At 36.0% G+C, this 23441-nt stretch overlaps 2 protein-coding genes across 2 annotated transcripts; both read right to left on the bottom strand.

Moving 5' to 3' along the window:
* Positions 1-1270: 1270 nt before the first annotated feature.
* LOC126810130 (deoxynucleoside kinase) lies at positions 1271-13231 on the bottom strand. Its single transcript, XM_050535119.2, has 10 exons — positions 12329-13231; positions 10380-10435; positions 10122-10196; positions 8057-8110; positions 6311-6400; positions 5561-5634; positions 4745-4833; positions 2441-2520; positions 2097-2177; positions 1271-1581 (listed from the first exon to the last, which is right to left on the bottom strand). The coding sequence occupies exons 1-10, from the start codon at positions 12537-12539 to the stop codon at positions 1498-1500; spliced, it is 894 nt and encodes a 297-aa protein (XP_050391076.1). The 5' UTR covers positions 12540-13231; the 3' UTR covers positions 1271-1497.
* A 149-nt stretch (positions 13232-13380) lies between these two features.
* LOC126810119 (histone-lysine N-methyltransferase, H3 lysine-79 specific) lies at positions 13381-23412 on the bottom strand. The gene is made up of 5 exons (XM_050535101.2): positions 23160-23412; positions 21667-21833; positions 20711-20781; positions 18869-19456; positions 13381-17366 (listed from the first exon to the last, which is right to left on the bottom strand). Exons 1-5 carry the CDS (start codon positions 23320-23322, stop codon positions 17291-17293), a joined length of 1065 nt encoding a protein of 354 aa, XP_050391058.1. The 5' UTR covers positions 23323-23412; the 3' UTR covers positions 13381-17290.
* Positions 23413-23441: the final 29 nt, after the last annotated feature.

Consider the following 23441-nt stretch of genomic DNA (forward strand, 5'->3'; position numbering starts at 1 on the left):
CTCCAGTAAATAAGTTGTTGTTGTTTGTATTTCAGAGGAGCCCCCCCCCCCCAAAAAAAACCTCCCCATAATCAACGAATTGAAAATTGAAAAAAATCGCTCCCCTAAAAAGCTCTTCCAGTTTTGATAAGAAAAGTGATTTAGAAATTAAGGAGAGTGATCTGATATTAAGGAGAGTGATTAGTTATGTGCATTGAAAATGGTTCTAAGATCAATAAATGCATGTTAGGGGGTTATTCCTGGTTTTATAAATGATAATAAAACCCCAATGACTATGTAAAAGAGAGCGATTTTCAGTTTTAAAGTTACAATTTCATATTTTTAAGTTATATTTTTAAAATGTATTAAATTAAAGCCTTAAAATAGATGGTATCTATAAACAGTCCTACCTTGTTAAAGAATAATCCTATTAATCCTATAATTCACTATTGCCAGTTGAGAAATTGGCAAAAATATCATTTCATGGTGGGGAATAGGAAAACAAGGGAGGTAATTGTGTTATTATTTCCGGTGTGAAGATTTTTAAGTGTGAGAAAGATAACCTATGATCGTATAATAGTGAGTTGACAACCTATTGAGCAAAAGACATAGAAATAATTATGTTTTGACTTTCTTAGAAAATATGAAATTGTAACTTTAAGGGGAGTGAAAAAAACCTTCCCTCGGTCGACATTCAGGTGAATGGCGGGTGCTCGAGGGCGATCGCTCGCCTTAAAAAACAAGGACTGGTAAATGCTCAACATAACAAAATACACATCCAGTAAATGTCAATGAACTAAATGCTCAAGTTAATAAACTACACCATGAAAACATGGAGTAAAAATAACGAAGACTAGATGAGATTCATCTATACAGCAACAGTGTCCACATTTTCACAAACAGATGCTCAGGATTTCACAGGAATTATTCCAGTAAATATCAATTAATTAAATGATCAACTTAATAAAATATACCATGAAAACATGAAGTAATATTCCTGGAGTATATTGTCATATTGTGGTCTGCAACCTTATATTTAAGTTGACACAAGTTGGCTCCCTTATGGTGTTGATCTACCTTTTTGAGTAATAAAGAAGGAGATTGGAATTCTAACATGGAGAATGGTTGTTTTTCCTTTTCAGCCACATGTAACTATGTAACACTCCTGGGCCCTTATTCACGAAAACTTAAACTAAGATACAATCGAAATTTTAAGAAAGACTGCAATTCGATTAGCTGACCAGTAAAATCAATTTGCATAGATCCAATTTGCATATTGGTCAGCCAATCGAATTGCAGTATTTCTTAAAATTTCGATTGTATCTTAGTTTAAGTTTTCGTTAATAAGGGCCCAGGATCCAAGGATCCGAATATAACAATATGAAGACTCAACCCGTTTCACCTATACAGCAACATTGTCCACATTCTTGCTGACATATAATAATAGCACAAGTTATTAAACACACACAGATCTAAATAATAGATAACAAATCTGTGATTAATTTGTTCGTTAGTCTATCAACAATATCCACATAATATTTCTGGTCTTTTATCTTCATAAATACTCTTCATGACATCATAATTATTATTAGCATCGACAACCTGGAAATATAATATAAGAAAAACATTTTACACGGCCAGGCAATATTAATATATCAATTCACTTTAGCTTAATTCCTCAACAATTTATTAAATGAGCTGCCGCCAGAGTGGCTCTGACCCCGCGTTGACAAAGTATTCATTACTGGTTACTCCTTGTCAGTGGTGTAGTGGGCCTTGTTACACCTTTATTAGTGGTGTAGTGGGCCTTGTCAGTAGGGTAGTGACTAGTGAACCTGGATCTATTTGTTCTGATGTGATCTAAGGTATACCACTGACAGTATGTTAAAAATACCCTGACAGATGAGAATAGAAATACGAGTCTATAGTAGACATTCACTCATAGCACACTACATGGCATATGTTTGTCTTCATTAGCCAGGCCCCCAGTTCACAAACCATTCTCATAGCACACTGTATGGCTATGCTTGTCTTCATTAACCGAGTCTGAGCAGAACAGTGGGCCATTAGACCACATTTTATATTATTTTATTCTTTAATAACTAATAAAAACTTACAAGAACGGGTGCCGGTGTTTTATATGATGTTTGATGTATTAACCAGTCTTCATGTAATTCGTGTAATTCTTCAATTAATTTCTATAATAAAACAAAAACTTAAATATAAATTCTTCAATTAATTTCTATAATATAACAAACACTTAAATATCAATTCAGATTTATAAAGGTAACTAAAGAGAGCAAGACGACTGCCCCCTGGAAAATTTCTCAGAAAACCTTCAATACCAGCAGAACCATTTTTGGAAGCCAGCGGAGAATTAAAATGGATTCACCATAAAATCATGTCATTTTTTGGTTTTGATTTCGAGGGTGTGAAAAATAAAAGTATAAAGTAAACTTACGTAAGGGACACCGGATTCTTCTTTTCTTGAACGTTGTTTTATTCTTTGATGACAAACTTCAGGATCAGCTCGCAGATAAACTACAAAATTTATAAAATTTTGATAAAATATTCAAGTTCTAAAAATACAAAAATTAGATAAACTACACAAGCTACAGGATAAAAAATTTGATAAACTACACAAATTATAACAAGCCAACAGTGAGGCTGATGTCCCCCGCCGAAATAGGAAAATAATTAGAGGACACATATAAATTTATCACAAATTATCTTTTACAAAGTATTGAACAATCAAACAGTATATCTTTACTTATAGTCTAACAATCAAAGTAGGAGAGTTATTTTTTCCAAAGTCTCGACCAATCAAATTGCGTATCGCTATGCTTACCGAAAGCAGAAAATTCTCATTATCAAACTTAGTCAAGGTATTACTGTAATGAAACTATACACCAAGTTTCATCAATCTCACTTAATTAGAACTAAAGTTATCGTGTCCCAAAGCATCAACCAATCAAATTGCTTATCTCTGCTTACCCTAAGCGGAAAATGCTCATCTTCGAACTCCATCAAGGCATTGACCTAATCAACACATACACCAAGTTTGAACATTCTAGCTCAATTAGGAAGAGAGTTATCGTGCCCCAAAGTATCAACCAATCAAATTGCTGCTTACCCTGAGCAGAAAATGCTCATTATCAAACTTAGTCAAGGTATTACTGTAATGAAACTATACACCAAGTTTCATCAATCTCACTTAATTAGAACTAGAGTTATCGTGTCCCAAAGCATCAACCAATCAAATTGCTTATCTCTGCTTACCCTAAACGGAAAATGCTCATCTTCGAACTCCATCAAGGCATTGACCTAATCAACACATACACCAAGTTTGAACATTCTAGCTCAATTAGGAAGAGAGTTATCGTGCCCCAAAGTATCAACCAATCAAATTGCTTATCTCTGCTTACCCTAAGCGGAAAATGCTCATCTTCGAACTCCATCAAGGCATTGACCTAATAAACACTAAACCAAGTTTGAACATTCTAGCTCAATTAAAAGTTATCGTGTCCCAAAGCATCAACCAATCAAATTGCTTATCTCTGCTTACCCTAAGCGGAAAATGCTCATCTTCGAACTCCATCAAGGCATTGACCTAATCAACACATACACCAAGTTTGAACATTCTAGCCCAATTAGGAAGAGAGTTATCGTGTCCCAAAGCATCAACCAATCAAATTGCTTATCTCTGCTTACCCTAAGCGGAAAATGCTCATCTTCGAACTCCATCAAGGCATTGACCTAATAAACACATACACCAAGTTTGAACATTCTAGCTCAATTAGGAAGAGAGTTATTGTGTCCCAAAAAGTGTGACGGACAGACAGACGGACGGACAGACGGACAGACAGACGGACAGACAGACGGACGAACCCATTTTAATAGTCCCCTGCTTTCTTCGAAAGGCGGGGGACAAAAATACCCAAGTAATAAAGTATAATCTGGTTTAATCTGAAATAAAATAATTTTGTTCTAGTCACATTGCTTATTTTAAGAAATAAAATGTAACAAGGTTCATACTTTGCTGCACGTCATGCAATGTGCTATGAGAGAAATGGGGGGGTTTAAGGTCCACTTGACACAAACTAGGTCATTTCGGGACTAACATACAGTTCAATTTTATTTCAATAATTCGCTTGCGCGTATTGGTCTTTAGTAGTGAGAGGAAACCGGAGAAAACCCACGAGGTTGGACAGGCGACCCGACCCTACTCCTTGTCACGTACAACCGGGGAATTGAAACCACGCCAGTTGACTCAATACGAGCAATGTTGACAGAGTGACAAATGGGGGTTAACATCCACTTGACACAAGCTAGGTCATTTCTGGACTAACACAAGGTTCAAATCCATAGCTTGCACACAGGGGGCTTTACTTAGCAGTGGGAGGAAGTCTGAGGACCCGGAGAAAACCCACTAGGTTAGACAGGCGACCCTACTCCTTGTCACGTACAATGCCACTTGACTCAAAGACATACCTTCGATCCAACGAGCATGTGTTAACTGTTCACCATTTGGCCACTCAACCCAAATGGGTTTAACGTCCTACTGTTCTGCTCTGACTGGGCTAATGAAGACGGGCATACGCCATACAGAGTGCCATGAGGGAAATTTTGCCCGGGCAGCGACACTATGGCCTACTCTTATATCAAATTCCAACTGCTAAGGGATCTTTTATGTGCATGCCAATGTATACATGCTTTAAACATGCTAAATTATATTGAATACTTTTAAAACAGAAGACAAACTAACCAATGAGATCGACTGTAACTTGTTGGGATTCAATCAACCAATTAAACCATTCTGTTATAATAGAATGTTCTAAACCATTTAACGTTCCACTGAAATCATAATATTATGTTTATTTAAATTAGATGTAAACCACAGCTGACACACCTTGAAATATGTATATTAAAATTAGAACTAAAACATCAGCATGCACACCTGAAATTTGTTTATTTAAACATAAATTATGCAAGAGCTAAATCTGCATATTGCAGGTCTTTCTTTATGCCTGAAATGTTATATAAATTATTAATTAGACATTAATTAATTATCCAAACCATAATCAACTCTCGATGGCATCGCTAGTCTCCGATATTTACTTGATTAGAACCCGGTCTGCTGCTTCTGATTAAATCAAAAACTGGATAATTGAGACTATGTTTTTTATATTATCGACTTTAGTAATGATGATCGAGACTCTGCCCAAAATTTAATCGCTAAATTCTCAGTTAAGAGTGGATCAATTTGACTGAAATTTTTATCAAATGCCTTTACATTATCTAGTTGTTAACCATTATAGTGAGAACTACCAGCTCTTTATCTAATCTCCCATAATGTATCTTTAAATTAGAAATAGAAATGAAATGGGGTTTAACGTCCTACTGTTCTTCTCCTAACCTGGGCTAATGAAGACGGGAAATTAGAAATAAAACCTCAGTTTACACAGGTTTATCAAAATTAGAAATAAAATATTAGCTTGTATACTTGAAAATATTACTAGAATTAAACTGGTTTTTTTTTAGTGCAGGTGAGTTTATGAGGTAAATAATATTAAAATCTTACTTTCTATAATCATTTTCAACAAAACAATACTGAGTGCTGTATAATGATCTTTCTAACATCTTGATTGGTTTAATCTGAAAAAATATAATCTTGTTCTAGTCACCTTGCTTATTGTAAGAATTGAAATGAAACAAGGTTCATTCAACATCATACTTTCCTGCAGGTCATGCAGTGTGCTATGATATATATATATATATATATATATATATATATATATATATATATATATATATATATATATATATATATATATATATATATATATATATATATATATATATATAGAGAGAGAGAGAGAGAGAGGGGGAGAGAGAGAGAGGGGGAGAGAGAGAGAGGACTGTGTCAGCTGGAGTTTTTTTCATGTTTTGAGAGCGAGAGAGAGAGAGAAATGGGGTTTAACATCCACTCGACACAAACCAGGTCATTTTGGAACTAACAAATGGTTCAATTTTATTTCAATAATTTGCTTGTGTGTAGAGGTCTTCAGCAGTGGGAGGAAACCTGGGGGAAACCCACGAGGTTGGGCAGGCATCTCTACTCCTGGTCATATACTACCAGGGAATTGAAACCACGTCATAACCATTTGGGTGCTGAGAGAAATTTTGTCCTGGTAGCGAAGCTACGGTTTATTCTTACTTATTCATTATGCCAACCAAACGGGAACACAGGTAGGTATCTCAACCTGATATTGCCATGGAGAAATTGTCCAGGATACTGGTAATAAAGAATCTGGGAAACTTTTATAAATACCTGTTGATGTTGATGCATCTTTATACGTGTCAACTGGGCGTACATATTAAATGAAAAACTCCATCTTTTAGGATCTTTGTAGAGTAATTCCTGTACAATGATCAATTATTAATACAGTTAATATAACAATAAACCTGGCTAATTCTGTCCAAAACTTTACACCATTCAAACATCCATTTAGAAAATGATTTTATGCCTACCATGTTAGTGATTATCTTAAAGACAATATTGGTGTTCACCAATTTTACATGTTTTATAACTCATCAAATAAATAGACTGCCAGTTTGTAAACAGAACTATATATTTCCAATTTTACAAGTTTATGTGATATAACTGGTTGAACACATTCCATATATATAATTTCAACCCAGAGATCCTTGCTATGATTAGTGTAAGGTAGATGGCCAGCCTATAAACAGGACTATACATTTCTATACCTGCCATCAACTACAACTTAAACTAGTAGGATACATGTATATATGAGATACTTCTGCAGTTCTTCACGTTTAAGACTCCTGCAAATTAGCTAAATCGCTCTCCTAAATATTGAGATTAATAAACTACTTTCATTTTTTGATTATTTTTTAACTGCACACATTCGAGCTATCACTGTCCATGATGATAATTCTGATGCTACCATATTCACCAAACATTCAAAACAAGACTAAAGCATAAATATAATTTGGCTCTCCTTAATAGGGGTGATGATTTTCCGTTTCAGAAAATAGCAAATTCCGTTTTAAGTATTTTTAATTCCGTTATTTTCCGTTTCAGAGCTGACCATATTCCGTTTTTTCGAGATAAAATGTTATTTTATGAATAAATGAATAAAACATCTTAAAATGCCTTTTATTACAAAACGGATTATTTTAAACCAATGATAACAAATGTTGAATTGTGAATGACTTGTAATGTTCAATGACTAGTTATTCTTTAAACCTGTTTCCCGAATTAAATAACAGAAAATTACATCTTGTGAGCTCGTTTCATCTTTTTAGCAGACGAAGCCATTTTTCTCAGCTGCTAGTTGTAGTCGCGATTTATCCAGACATCTTCGTAGTTACTACCGTTTCCTCAAGAATAAGGGCTGGATTCACAAGGCTACGGTATATTTGTGATGTCACGTGGTTAATGCGGATAAACAGATAAACACGAGTCACGAGCCCGGCTGTAAAATAAGAAGTAAATGAAATGATTTTTACTTTTATGAAGTGACAGAAGGTCTTTTTAAGACATATATATACATTACAATGTTTAATTCAAGTTAAACTACAGAGTAATTGTATACAGGGATACATGAAAGACGGGTTTTCGTTTCGATTAAAATTATGATTCCTAAATGATAAAATGAAAGTAGCTAAATACTAAAATAGACAGTAACAAAACCACGCGATATCTTTCAATATTTCCGATTTTTATGAATAAAAAGATGAAATACTTGGATAACTGCAAAATTGTTTTGAGTTTGTGTTTAGTATTAGCAAATATCGGCTTTTCCGTCTTTTTCCGTGTGAGATTTCAAATTCCGTTTTGAGTGGACAATTCCGCGATTTCCGCGATCACGGAAAATCATCAACCCTACCTTAATTCAAGAAAATGTAGAATTACTCTTGCAATATTATTAAGAAGAGGTTTTTTTTACTCAGGTCGTTTTCTCATTTTTAAAATTGGCAGGAGATTTTTATGGATATTGGCAACAATTTTATAAATGTGAAGGACTGTTTCTGAAATGATTATTTTACATACCAGCGCATTGTGTCCTTTAACATTGGTCCATTGTTCCACAGGTTCCGGTATAGCCTACAAATATACATAATTCTTAGGTAACAAAAGAAAGTGAGAGACTTGTCAGAGAGAGAGAGAGAGAGATTAACATGTGGTTCAATTTTATTTCAATAATCTGCTTTTGAGTAGGAGATCTTTAGCAGTGATTTGTTTTTATTGCTTGTCTATATATAATTGCTCTACACATTTGTTACTGTACTTGCTTGAAAACGTTGAGAGAATACTCTTCAAAACCTGGCCCAAATAAATCAGTAATTGTTCTTCCATAAGTATGTGTTATAGTTTATTGCTCTATCCAGTTACAAAATGCCTCTAAAAGATCATTAGGCCATAGAACATGTCTCCAGGCAAAATTTCCCCGATAGCACACTGCATGTCAGTCTTCATTAGCCAGGTCTGTGCAGACACGTAGGACATTGCATTTCATTACTTTTGTTAATTTATGACAGAGATATGAAATGGGGTTTAACGTCCTATTGTTCTCAGGGCTTGCCACGAGACGCGAGAAATTACTCGCGCGCACGCTACACTCGCGTAAAACCAAATTTATGTGAGTGATTAAGTACTCACACAAATATAAAAAATAATTTAATCAGAAATAATGGAATATCGTAATAAGAAAAAGCCGTAAACAATTTGTATGCCTTCATATTGATGCACTATTGCGCACGCGGCGTGTCTTTCCAGTGCCACCTGTTGTTACTAAAAATACTTTGAGACGCGTACTGCCAGGCGGTTTTAAGCGGATGTCCTTTGCCGTGTCTGGATAATCAAAAATTGAGCGGATGTTGTCGTTTCTATAGCAATTCTTTCGATCCCGCATCTTTTCTGCAAATTAATGGGATTGAAATTGGTTTGCCTGTTCTTTTACCTTTCTAAGCTTTACCCGAATCCCCTCAGCACGCCAACGATGGCAAAGGGAAACCCAGTTTCCCTTGCAACGTTCTTGTCATGGGAAGACGATTTAATATTACTGCCAAGGAAATAAAAGAGTATGCATTGCCATTGTGTGTGAAATAGCTTTATTCAACGTCCGCTTCCACCGAAGTGACAAGAGCATTGCCATTAGGCACATGAAATTTAAATGGCTACTCACGCACATCATTCTGCGTGAGTAAACACATGTACTCGCCTCACTCGCGCAAGTCTATATTTGCGTGAGTAGTCATCTACTCGCCTCCAATTTGCTCGTGGCAAGCCCTGGTTCTGCTCTGACTAATGAAGACGGGAATACACCATACAGTGTGCTATGAGGGAAATTTTGCCTGGGCAGCGGCACTATGGTCTACTCTTATACCGAATAGATATTGGTGTGCACGTAAAAGATCTCTTGGCGTTGTTGTTAGTTAGTTGTATTTTACGTCCGCTTCCACCGAGGTGATATTGTCTGCGATATCACCTCGGTGGAAGCGGACGTAAAATACAACTAACTAACAACGATATCACCTCGGTGGAAGCGGACGTAAAATACAACTAACTAACAACAACGCCAAGAGATCTTTTACGTGCACACCAATGTATACGCGGTACCTCAGTTTATTGTCTCATCCAGATGACTAACAGCTGTCCTTGTCAGGCCCTCCATCCTGCACCACTGACAAGGGGAAAACACGTCAGAAATAATTTATGACAGACACAACAGATCAATTCAGGCCTGGAAATAACGACTTTAGATGTACCTGACAAATTGTCAGGCACTACTAGTAAGTGCAGGAGGACCACACTACACGTAAAACAATAATCTACAAGATAAACCTGCGGACAAGACAGAAAATAAGACATTGCACCAAATAAACAAATATCAAATCAAGTGAATGGATGAAAAATAGCACTAATGAAAAAAGACAAATCAGTGCCGGACAGAGGTTTTGTGCCTGACAAAGCCTGAATCTGTGTCTGACATTGTCTGTGACAGGTGCCTTATTTCCAGACTTGTAATATTTTTCACACGCACCAAACCATAGACCGATATTGCTTTGATTAACAGTATTAATATTACTTATATAAAATTCATAAAAGAAATTACCTCGACATTAGGAGAGTTTCTGTAATATTCCAACAGAGTTGTCTTCCCACAACCAATGTTACCTTCTATAGAAACCTAGAAAACAAACATTGCGATTTTCATACAGTCCATGCTAGAATAAATCAAATGTCAAATATGACAAGCAAACTTAGGCATTTTCTAATTACAGAAATTTGAATAGATTTAAACCTTTTGATAAAAAGTTTCCCTCTCAATCTCATTCTCAAAAAAATAATTTGATCATTTTGATGTTCATACCGTAAAATTCTTTTTTGAAATATCCAAGTCATCCAGATCTTTTAGGTCAAGGTTTCCTGGAAAAGAAAGATAGGATGAATTTTATTCCATTCGCTTAGTGTTAATAATTCTATGCTGATGAAATAATAATCATTATAATTTGCAGTTTTTCGACTTTAAATAATATTTATTATTTTATCAATGTAGAATTATTAACACATATAATAATAAACAAATATTCAATGAATTTAGTGAATAGAAGACATTATTTTATCAATGTAGAATTATTAACACATATAATAATAAACAAATATTCAATGAATTTAGTGAATAGAAGACATGTTTTTACATGGCATTTATTAAATGATTTAAAATAAACGCTATCTTGTAAAATTAAGCTATCAACACATGGGGGTTATATACTATATACCGGAAAACCCCGAAAAACACCATGTTATACTGAATACTGGAAAACACCGGAAAAACACTAAATACCGTAAAACACACTAAATACCAGAAAAATCTAACCCTAAACCAAAAACCGCACACAAAGGACCAGACTCTGTGTTACCTATTTAGGGTGTTTTCCGATATTTTTTTAGTGTTTTTCCGGCGTTTTCCGGTATAACATGGTCACATTTTGTTTTCCAGTATATAGTAGGACTATAGACTATAGTCGACACATGGCATTTCTTCGTTTTATTCTGAATTTTCCAATGGCAATGGTTCTTATTTTTACAGTAGAATCAATAAAGAATATGCAGGGAATAAATAAAGGAATATTAAGTCGCACTATCCCTGGGGTTTTTTGCGTTCCCCATTCGCCGTTTTACGAGGATCACAGACACTTGAGATCGTGGCGTTGAGACCGTGGCGTTCCTAAGTCTAAGAGTTAATAAAGAAACTACTCGACCTATACTGCTTGTCCAAAAATGTTTTATTGCTAGTAGTAGTAGTATTTATATTTATTATTAGGCCACCTAAAAAAAAATAGTTGGTGATCGTCCTTTTTTTTCAAAAAATGTGGGAGGGAGGGAGTTTTTTTTGTTTTTTTTTAATGAATATAGGCTATAGAATAAGCAATATACTTCAGGAATATTAACCTTTTATTTCATGTCAAAACACAACTCATCTGCATGATCATCATTTGAATTGTTCAGATTAATTATTTAAACTTGAGATATTCCGCCTTGGATTCAATCAGATAAAGAGATTTATAACTGAACACTTATATGTGGTGCCGACTGGTTTAATGTTGCAGGATATCAAATGTTGCAAAATTTTCAATTCATATCATGTCTTTGGACTGATATTCTTTTTAGACATTCAACTTTTATAATATTGTATTTTGCGAATAGTAAGACCAGAAGAGCCCGCCCGCCCCCCCCCCTCCAAAAAAACACACAAAAAAAAAGACATTTTGCATAACGACTTACGATCACTAATATTAATAATCGGTTGATTTAGTTATTCATGCCCCCCATGGCCATTCCGAAAATCTGTTGTTGCATTTATTCAAGAGACTGTTTCATGTAGTTCAGAATCGGCGAGACGTATTCCCATCTTAACATTATAGTTCCAGGTTGTATATGTTGTATTCAAAATATTGTATTTGGTGCTGTACGCGTGCAAACAAAAATGTCAGCCATTGTTGCCGTTAACAGGTCGTAATTTGTTTATGTCATTCAGTCCTACGCATTTGAAGAGTATTGGAACACGTGCCAATAATTATATCCGCTTCATTAACTCTTGCGATTAGGAATTTCGTAGCCTGGCTACATTTTGGAACTTTTACCATTGGTTTTAAACATCGTAAGAAGGTAAATTTTGAAAAAAAAAAATAAAAAAAAAATTCTGGTCGGGTAGAATTTTCTGGGCCGGTGGGTACGATCACCAACTAATTTTTTTTATGTCGCCTTAGATCTAGATCTACTCTCTGACTCTAGACTCTCTATTTTAATAAATTATACCTTTAATACCAAATTTTTTCAGATTGACACTCCCCAACATCTTTTTGATTATTTCTTTTTTCTCTTCACTGTGATATCTTCTCTGGAATTTTGCTTCAAAATATTTTTCACAGAAGTTGTTGTTGGCGCAAAGTAAAAGTCGGCTTTCTCTGATCAAAAAGGGCGCCTTTAGTAAACAAGAACGTAAATGATTGGCCAAAATCATAATCATGTCAATATTGTGCCGATATCGCCATCTGGCGGAACGGGAAAGTTAATGAAATTATTTATCTTTAGATCTAATTCAAAACTTCCAATGACATTCACAAATTCTGAAAGGTGGCAATTACTGCCATTTCATAAAAGTTATATTTTCGCCAGAGTTTTTGCTAATACACGAGGATTAGGCTAGGAGATAGAGAGATGACGTGCCAGCATCCACAGACTCACAGAGATCGAGTAAAGGTCGGGGACGGGACCCAATCCACGGAGAAGCCAGTGTTATGCTTCTGTTCTGTCATGACAGTTTTAACAGGCTAATCAAAGAATCACCAACTGTCCACCCTTCTTTCATTCCTACAATAACGACTTGTGAGATGTTACTTCAAATGTTGCAACCATAATCGATAATGTGCGTTTCATGCTTTCCATGATAAGGGAAATAACTCCGGTTTCTCTACCCAGTTTAATCCCGTTTGTTGAGTCTTTCGTCTAGTTGTTCGGACGGTAAACAAAACCAAGGTTCGACATGTTATGTAGTAGGCCTAGTTGTGTAATATTCAGGCCAGGTACTGTAGGCCTACTCTTGACAACAGTGTCCCAGGTTCAAATCCCTGTATGGACAAAAAGGAATTCTATGTGTCAGTACTCAAGCCTAGCCCATTAATTGTCAAGGACAGTGCCTCTGGGCTAAACTCTCCTCTCTTGCATTTCGCATGTATTCATGTAACCATAGTCATAAGACATTACCATGTTTTGGTTGGACCAAGGTTTTGTGAAGACGAGAAAAAACAATGTTTATCTAGAAAATTATATTCAATAAAATTCCAAGTGTATCTATAGCAACACAATGATAAATATAAAAAGTATTTTAATAAATGAAAAAATATACACATTACATAAAAAAAATTGGTTATAAAATTTTGTTGATTAATAAATTTATCTACAATCATTAGGCCTACATATATTTTAAAACAAAGGCCAACTTTTATTGCTAAGCAGGATAGGCCTATAAAGATGAATAGAAAATGCTGATGATCATAGGTGAACTACCAGTACAGGCATTAAATACAAAGTACGCAATATAATACAGTGTCTTGAACTGGACCTTCACTTTCTAAATTTGCTAGGTCGTAAATTTTTGACATATTTTGTATTCTTCAGATTAACAAGACCTTTTTTTTCAGAGAATATGACAATCTTTTTTGCATTATCACAATTTTTTTCAAACAAAAAATATAAATTGACCTCTATTGTGTTTTACCGGTTTATAAATTCTTTAAAATTGAGATTTAGAAATCACCAATCAATAAATTGCTCAGAAGTTTACAAACCCTAGAATCATTCAACAGTATAAAAAGTTATGGGCTACATACTTAAATGATGATTTTAATTCATAATAACACAACTTTATGGATTTAAAAATTCTTAGTTTATTACATGCAACGTTTCAATACTCTTACTTGAAACGTTGCATGTAATAAACTAAGAAGTAGTAAATCCATAAAGTTGTGTTATTATGAATATTGTACCTCTACTTCTAAATGTCATTCAAGGAACATTATTTTAATTAATAAAGAATAGCAGGGGTGGATCCAGAGTTTGCGGGGGGGGGGGGGGGGGGGGGAGGGTATCCAAACACCTTCCTGCTCAGCTACATAAAAACTTTGTAAAATTACACTTTTTATGAGAATGGTCGTGTGCTTTATCTTTTAACGCTTTATCTTTTAAAGTCAGATGTTGGGATGGGATGGGCATTCAAAGCACATGTGTGATATCACAATAATTAATGCTTTGTATCAATGAAATTAAATCACAATATGATCCTATTAATTCATTATAAAAATTGACGTTTAACGGGGTGTTGGATTTCTCTCTTTAAAAAGCCCAGTGTTTATGTATATACGCTAAAATAACGATAAAGACCATGTATTTCTCAAATATTTTCATGGCCGGGGGACTGCCCCCCCCCACTCCATAGATACACTGTCTCAGGTATCGGGCAAACCCCCTCCTGCAAAAATTCCTGGATCCGCCTCTGAATATGGCAAGGAAGTAACATATAACCAACATAAATATAAAGACCTTATGAATTGACAAGTGAAAACAAAGATAATATGTATTATTAATAAAAACTTTCATATACCTTAATATATAATCTTAAAATGGAATGTACATGGTTGGATGGGATTTTTTAAAACATGAATCTTTAGTGAACTTAACAAAAATTAAAATGATATATCTAAAAAATATTTTAAAATTTGCATGTAGAACTGGAATGATTAAAAGATGTAGGAGCGTACCTTTATAAACCTGAGCAATTGTCCCAAGAACAAGCAGGCCAATTTAACGTGGACTACCTGATTGTACTCAAATTTCTATTCGCCCGAATCAAACATGTTTGATATATTCGGCCGAATTATATTCACCGACGCAATCGCCCAAATGTAGAATTAATTAGCCAATCACCACTCATCATCCACTCCTATAGAGAAGTCACATGATTGTTTGAAGACATGGTCGCCGCCACATTTAATCATTAATCATGTGACGTAAAAGGTGATGCAATCGACTGGTGAATCGGGCGAAGCTTTCGTCTAGTGTGTCCACCCATTCAACCGAATAAAGTTTGGCGCCGATTAGTTCGGACGAACGATTTGGCTAATGTGTCCACTGCTTTTCTCTTAAAGTTCATTGTCTTTAAAATACCTTATTTTAGGTTTCATGACTAAGATATATATAATTCTTAAACATATTTCTATTTTCAAATTTAAAAGTAAATGCACTTTTATCATATTTTCAGGCGTTCTTTGCCTGAAAATATAATTTCTATAATGTATGCAGGGTGAGTTCTAGACGGGTCAAAAAGTTTGAAGATGATGAAATGATTGATCAAGATTTACTTCATTTTGCTGTGAAGATTTTTTTATAAAACAAGGCCACAATTAATGATGGAGGGATGAAGATATGCATTTTATATCAAAACTATTTGCATTCTGCATAAAACAGTACAATAACAATATATGGACAAGGAACCAAGCATGGTTAGTGCTAAATGATAAGGCCAGCTTAATTTTTCGTCATAGGTCATGAGATGTAAACAGGGCTAGCGCTAATCCTAACCCTGACCCTAGCCCCAATGCTTACTCTAACCCTAACCTACAATCACGCGCCCTAACCTTATTTACATGTACATCTAGACGACCTTGACAAAAATTGAGCTGGCCTTATCAAATAGATTTAGCCATCAAGCATGATGTCAACGCCGCCATCTTGGAATTATGAGTGATATCAATAATTAAGGAGGGATGAAGATAATATTCATATTATATCAAAACTTCAGTATATTCATTCTTGATAAAACAAGCCAACAGTGAGGCTGATGTCCCCCGCCGAAATCCCCAAATAAATAGATGACACATATTAATTAATCGCACATCTATTTTTTTCCAAAGTATCAAGCAGTCAAACTGATTATCAACTATACACTAAGTTTCATCACTCTCTATCAGATAGAATCTTGTCCCAAAGCAGGAAATTGCTTATCTTTGCTTAGCTTTAGCTCGATATGTTAATCATTGAACTCAGTCAAGACGATCATCTACATCAAGTTTAAACATTCTACCTCAATTAGAAGAAGAGTTGTTATGTTCCAAAGTCGTGACCAATCAAAATGCGTATTGCTCGTTAGCCTAAGCAGAAAATTCTCATCATCGAACTTAGTCAAGGTATTGATGTAATGAAACTATACACCAAGTTTCATCTCTCTCACTTAATTAGAACTAAAGTTATCGTGTCCCAAAGCATCAACCAATCAAATTGCTTATCTCTGCTTACCCTAAGCCGAAAATGCTCATCTTCGAACTCCATCAAGGCATTGGCCTAATAAACACCCACACCAAGTTTGAACATTCTAGCTCAATTAGAAGGAGAGTTATTGTGTCCCAAAAAGTGTGACGGACAGACAGACGGACAGACAGACGAACCCATTTTAATAGTCCCCTGCTTTCTTCGAAAGGCGGGGGACAAAAACATTCCAGTAATGTGCCAGAATTTTCTCTTTTCATGTACGCTATATTTCATTGTATTATATGAAATTAATTGAAATAAAACAATCAATTTAAAAGTTATTATTATCTAACATTTAGATCCATTTCTCTTCTTTAAAAAATCAATTCTTTGACCTACAACTTTGGCTAGTCATATTTATAGCAAACACTAAGGCTGATTAGGCCAACAACGCCGCTACCTAAGCCTAGGGTGCAAATATGAAAGGGGCGCAGTACTGACCCTTTTATACAATATATTATGATAAATGTGAAAATCTTTCTTTTTGTATTTCAGAAAAATAATCAGAGATTGATATGCTACTAAACTTCTGTTATAAGAAATGGGGAGGGGTGGGGGTATGAGGGAGAGAGAGAAATAGGGATTAACGTCCACTCAACACAATCCAGGTCATTTGGGGACTAACATATGGTTCAATTTTATTTGAATAATTTGCTTGTGCGTAGGGGTCTTTAACAGTAGGAGGAAACCCATGAGATTGGAAGGCGACCCTACTCCTTGTCACGTACGGTGGTATGGGAGCAAGTAGTTGCACTTGGCTAGTGCACAAAACAGTCTGGCACTAGCTGGTCCTGCATACACAGTGATTTTCCCCAGTACTATAATTAACTGCTTGGAGCCAGACTAACACCCACATGAGTTCCTTATATATACTGATATTAAAGGAATGAATTAATATGGCAATGTTATGAAGATTTATAGTTCAGATTCAGATGCACGTGACGATGAATCGGCTGGTCGACCAAAATCTGCATCTAATACAACACGATCCCTGCAATAAAAGAAGGTGAAAACATTAAAAAATATATTTTAAGAAATAATGAACTCGTTCCAAAAGCACCAAGTCTGTGCATCTTTATATTATTATGTAAGATTTACATAAAGAGCTGGACATTCTTGCTACAATATTCAAAAATAGATAATGCAAAATGAATATATTGAAAATTTCATTCAAATTACTTTATTTTGAGTTAAGTTATCAATGGTTGTAGTTTTGACAATATGTGTGAATTGATCATAACCACCGTACTACAATGTAGTCATTTGAGTCTTAGTCTCGCTTCTCCATTTTTAAATTAAATCATTAAATGGCTGAAATGTTCTAATCTACTTAGAATTGGAGCCATCCGATGGCATAGAGACTTGATTATGATGTTGTCATGTTAATAAATGTCTGATGATTTATATAACATTTCAGGTGTAAAAAAAGACCTGTTATAGGTAGATTTAGCTGTTGCATAATGTATGATTAACTGATTAGAATAATATGGCAAAGTAGGAGAGAGAGAGAAATGTGGTTTAACGTCCACTTGACACAAACTGGGACCTGGAGAAAACCCACAAGGTTGGACAGGCGACCATACTCCTTATCATGTAGAACCGGGGAATCAAAACCATGCCAGTTGACTCAGTGACAGACCTTATGATACTGCGTGCACACGCTAACCATTCGGCCATCCAGCCGACCGGGCATAGTTTTGGTCAGTAACTAACTAACCCGGTGGTGTGTATTATATACCGATGTTGGTTGAGACCTTGCATCAAGATTTTTTACCCTGGCCCTGAGTTCACAAAGCATTCTCAGATTTAAGTTAAGACTTTACCGGTACTCAACTTTCAATCACTGTTTATAAGAAATATCATTGACACAGAAACACAAAACTTTACACATAGTTTCTTATTGATGTATTTGATACATTAAAACAACAAAAGTTTTATAAAGGGCTATAATTTAGTTAAAATAAGACGAACAATTTTGAGTAAATTCTTAACTTAAATGCGAGAATGTTTTGTGAACTCGGGGTCGGGTTTGGCCATGTGACTGGGGTTGGACGGGCTGGGTGGAGGACCTGACAAGGAACACCGTTTTGTCCTTTGGATGGGATAAAAAACATGTGTTGGCCAAGAAAACTCATCAGGATTTTCAGTTGTGGTTTCCCCTTGTCAGTGGTTCAGTACAAGGGCCTGACAAGGACAGCTGTCTAGTCTTTGGATGGGATGAAAAACCGAAGTCAAACGTACACATTGGCATGCATGTAACAGATAGATCCCTTGGCAGTTGGAATTCAGTTTAAAAGTAGGCCATAACGCCACTGTCCGGCCATCTTCATTAGCATAGTCGGAGCAGAACAGTAGGACGTAAACCCCATTTCATTTCATTCATTTCTGTTGAAATAAAATTAACTGATCTGTTAGTCCCGAAATGACCTAGATTGTGCCAAGTGGATCTCTCGAGCAAATGCCCGTGCTACCACTACAAAAATAGATACTCACGCTGGAACAAAGCCGCTAGAATCTGCTGGAAGTTTTGGAGCACCACGACCACCTCTACGTCCTTCTGATCTCTGCTGGATCTGTTCTTGATCTGTGCTTGATTCATCCGTTGGCGGAGGTCGGTCTCTTTGCTCTCGTTCTCTTCGTTCACGATCTCTTCTCTCTCTGTATTCCTTCTCCCTGGGATCCATCTCACCGCGAGCTTCTCGTTCTTTCCGTTCTCGAGCTCTTCGTTCCTGTTCTCTTGGATCATTTCGATCTCGGTCCCTTCGATCTCGTCTCTCTTTGTCCTCTCTGCTTGGATCACGTTCTCTCCTTTCTTTGTCATCTCGATGACGTCGCTGACCTTCATCTCTCGGATCTCTCTCTCGTCTCTCTCGTCGTTGACCTTCATCTCTTGGATCTCTCTCCCGTCTCTCTCGTCGCTGACCTTCATCTCTAGGATCTCTCTCTCGTCTCTCACCCCGCCTCTCATCGTCATAACCACGATTTTCCCTACCTTCTCTATGATGCCGCCTTCGTTCAGAGTAAGCCCCCGAATTTGGTAAAACACCACGATGGGGAGTAGTTCCAGATTTTAACTCAGGTCTGAAATTAGAGTTCAAAAAAATAAATTACCATATCCTCCATGCTAATATCAGTATAGCCATTTGTGATGTCTGTACATTCATGCAAATAGGGAAGGTAAAATAGAAGATGTCTATCCAGAATTATATCATGATTATTATATGGTAAAGTAATTATGACCTATGTATCATTTCATAATATCATAATTATTATATGGTAAAGTAATTATAACCTATGTATCATTCCATAATATGACAATTGTTATATGGTAAAGTAATTATAACCTATGTATCATTCCATAATATCACAATTGTTATATGGTAAAGTAATTATGACCTATGTATCATTCCATTCCACAATATCATGATTATTATATGTTATATAACCCGCATTCTGGTTGCTGTGAGCGATTAGCCAATGAAACGGTCTATTACAGCGAGTTTTTGGCGTGAAGTGCACGGAACTTTGGGTAAACCACTAGAAACATCAAGCTGATTGATTAATCAATGTCTTACGTCATACATGTAAGGTCAAAAGCCGCTCATATGACCCCTGATGCAATCTTCCACTACAACAGGTCTCAGATCTTCCTGTAGTGCAGGCCATCGAAAGAATAAAAAAAACGAAATATAGATCTGTATTTTAATCAGATTGGTGAGAGCAGGGCCCTTATTCACGAAAACTTAAACTAACATACAATCGAAATTTTAAGAAATACTGCAATTCGATTGGCTGACCAATATGCAAATTGGATATATGCAAATTGATTTTACTGGTCAGCCAATCGAATTGCAGTATTTCTTAAAATTTCGATTGTATCTTAGTTTAAGTTTTCATGAATAAGGGCCCTGACCATTAGTCATTTTCAATAGAAGGTTTAATCTCGCCTTAACTACGTACATCTTATCAAGGCCTTCACGTAATACCCCGCATATTTTGGCACTAATTTTGATTGGGTACAAGCCCAGCTTGTGAGCCTATCAGATTCCTTGATCGTTGCGAATACCAAGTCTCGCGCTTTCAAGCTAAAATGTCTTCCTGTGATAATCGAGCTGCAAAGTTCAAGGTTCATTCAATGTCAAGGTTTCCGTGGAGGTCGCGATGTAACAACCTCTGATTGGACGCTACTGCTCACGTGTCTGTAGATAACATAGCTATGAGTACGGGAATTGTGAAGTAAACAAGCAACGGCCAGATGTTGTAAAACTCGCAGCCGTTGCTTCAGAAACATGACCTTTAGTGGGATAACAACTAAATCAATAAACATAATCTTACTTTGTTTCCTGTTCAAACTGCAGATTGCTCTTGTGAACAACAGCGACACCAAAATCACCAATTGGACGGAACTAAATATAAAATATAAAAATATCTCAAACTTAGTTAATACATGTATTTAATCGGCGAGGGGTTGTTAAGTTAAAGGAGTCCGTAGAGAAAAATTCAGTATGACATTGTTGGTAGCCAGTATTCTCAATCGAATTTCAATCTCTAGCATCTGTTTATTCCAGTCTACGCTGATAGTATTTATTGCGCATGCTCTCCAGATAAGAATAGAGTGTCACCCTTTGACATGACTTGTGGAATATGTCTAGCCTCATTTTTCGAGTCCCTTATTACAAATAGCGCTGAAACGCATTACACAATTCGTGTACCAATTGTAAAATGTTTATTTTGTCTTAAATATTGGATATCAGAAGGTTATCTTTTTCCGGTAAGATCACAACATCAATGTTGATTTAAAGCGACGACTAGTATGAATTAACCTCTTACTATAAATACAACTAGCACGCTACCCGGCTTCGCCCTGGGCCCAAATTCGATGGTCTAAAACATTCACAGGGTCATGTTGGATAATTTGATACCACATATCTGGGCCCTTATTCACGAAAACTTAAACTAAGTTACAACCGAAATTTTAAGAAATACTGCAACTTCATTGGATATATGCAAATTGATTTTACTGGTCAGCCAATCGAATTGCAGTATTTCTTAAAATTTCGATTGTATCTTAGTTTAAGTTTTTCGTGAATAAGGGCCCTGGGGGGTGATTTTATTTACATTGTAGATACATATGTAAAATGGGTGGAAGAATCCCTGGTGCAGGCATGACTGCATCTTAATGATAAAATTGGAGTAGGAAGAACGCACATCTCCAAAAATAATCCAAACAAACTTGACACAAGACTGTATCCGGTTATAATTGTGTAAAAGAATAAAAATATATTACTTACAAACAATTCTCGTCTGTAGAGGTTTGAACGTCGTTTGGCTGCCAGAATGAGATACGTTGAAACCCCAGCAAATAATAAGAATAGAATAATAAAGAAGGGACCCGTAAATTGAGCCCACCAATCAATAAGGTAAACATGGCGACTACGTAGTGCTATAATTAATATACCTGAAAATATATAATAGCAAATAGGTGAGTAAAATGAAATGAAATGAGGTTTAACGTCCTACTGTTCTGCTACGAACTGGACTAATGAGCATACATACGTCATACAGTGTGCTATGAGGGAAATTTTGCCCGAACAGCGGCACTACGGCCTACTCTTATATCCAATTCCAACCTTCGAGGAATCTTCTGCATTACTGACAAGGGGGAACCACACCTGAAAATCTGGGTGAATTTTCTGGGCCAATGCAAGGGATCGAACACCCGACCTCCAGGCTAGCGAGCCAGTGTCTTACCCACTTAGTCACCGTGATCCCCAAATAGGTGAGTAAAATGGATGTGGTAATAACGGCCATGACATATAAAGGCAAAAATTCACATTGGTCAAAATCCAGATAATTTGGTCAAAATGGCTAAAGCTTTGGTAAAAGCAGCCATAATTTAGTCAAAACGACCCAAAAATACACCGCGTGAAAAGGGACTGGGTCAGCTGGAGTTTTTTTTCATATGTTTTGAATGAAATGATACATGTAGTCTCTGCTGACTGTACAGATGAGGAGAAGTCGCTAACAAGTTATGAAAACTGTGAACTAATCAAAATCAACAGGTAAAAAATACAGGACAATCATAATTTTGTACCGTACAGAATTTTCTTGGACTGACAAGGACAATTGTCTAGTCGTTCGGATGGGACAAAAAAAAAGAGGACCCGTGTATACATTGGCGTGCACGAAAAGATCCTTGGCAGTTGAAATTTAATATAAGAGTGGGCCATAGTGCTGCTGCCTGGTCAAAATTTCCCTCGTATCACACTGTATGGCGTATGCCTGTCTTCATTAGTCCAGTAGGAGCAGAACAGTAGGACGTTAAACCGGGCCCATTTCATTTCCAGAATTTTCTTGACTTGAACGTAGTAGTATGGTCAACGATACTGAGCTATTATATGGTTACATATATGAAAAACATGCCTACTTTTCTGCACTTTTAAACCCCTGTAACCCTCAGATCATAGTAAGATGACATTTCAGACTCAGCACAGGCAACCTTTCGGACTCATGTGGACGACAGTTCGGACCGAAATGACATGTAATCGAGTTCGATATCGGTCACCTTTAGTTTTAGGTTTTTTTTCAAAATGTTTAGTTAGTATCCTTTTTTTTTATCTGTTTTTTTTTTTGGTGTGGGGGGTGGGGTGGGGAGGGGACTCTATTTTAATTATCTTCAAATACTATTTAATTAATTATTTTATAATGTTTATTAGATAGAATCTACAACTATGACATACTTGTATATGACTCATAATGTAATAATGTCAACCCAAATATTTACCTGTGATTAGACTAAGAAAAGAGAATATTGCAAACAATAAGCCTAATCTGCAAGGTATCCATCCTGGACCAATTGCTAATCCATTTAAATCGCTTCTGATTCTCTGCTGAACGAAACTGTGGTACGCTACAATTGTGTCCTTATCCAAAGTCTTTTCCTTCATCCTGTTGTTTTAGTTAAAAATAATCTAACGGTTTCATTTAGGTTAAAAATGGCTGCTTTCCTGTCCCATAATTCTTTGAAGCAGTCTACCTGTACGTCTACGCATGCGTACAGAAATTT

This window comes from Patella vulgata, chromosome 2 (genome assembly GCF_932274485.2).
Source record: "Patella vulgata chromosome 2, xgPatVulg1.2, whole genome shotgun sequence".
Classification (NCBI taxonomy): domain Eukaryota; kingdom Metazoa; phylum Mollusca; class Gastropoda; family Patellidae; genus Patella; species Patella vulgata.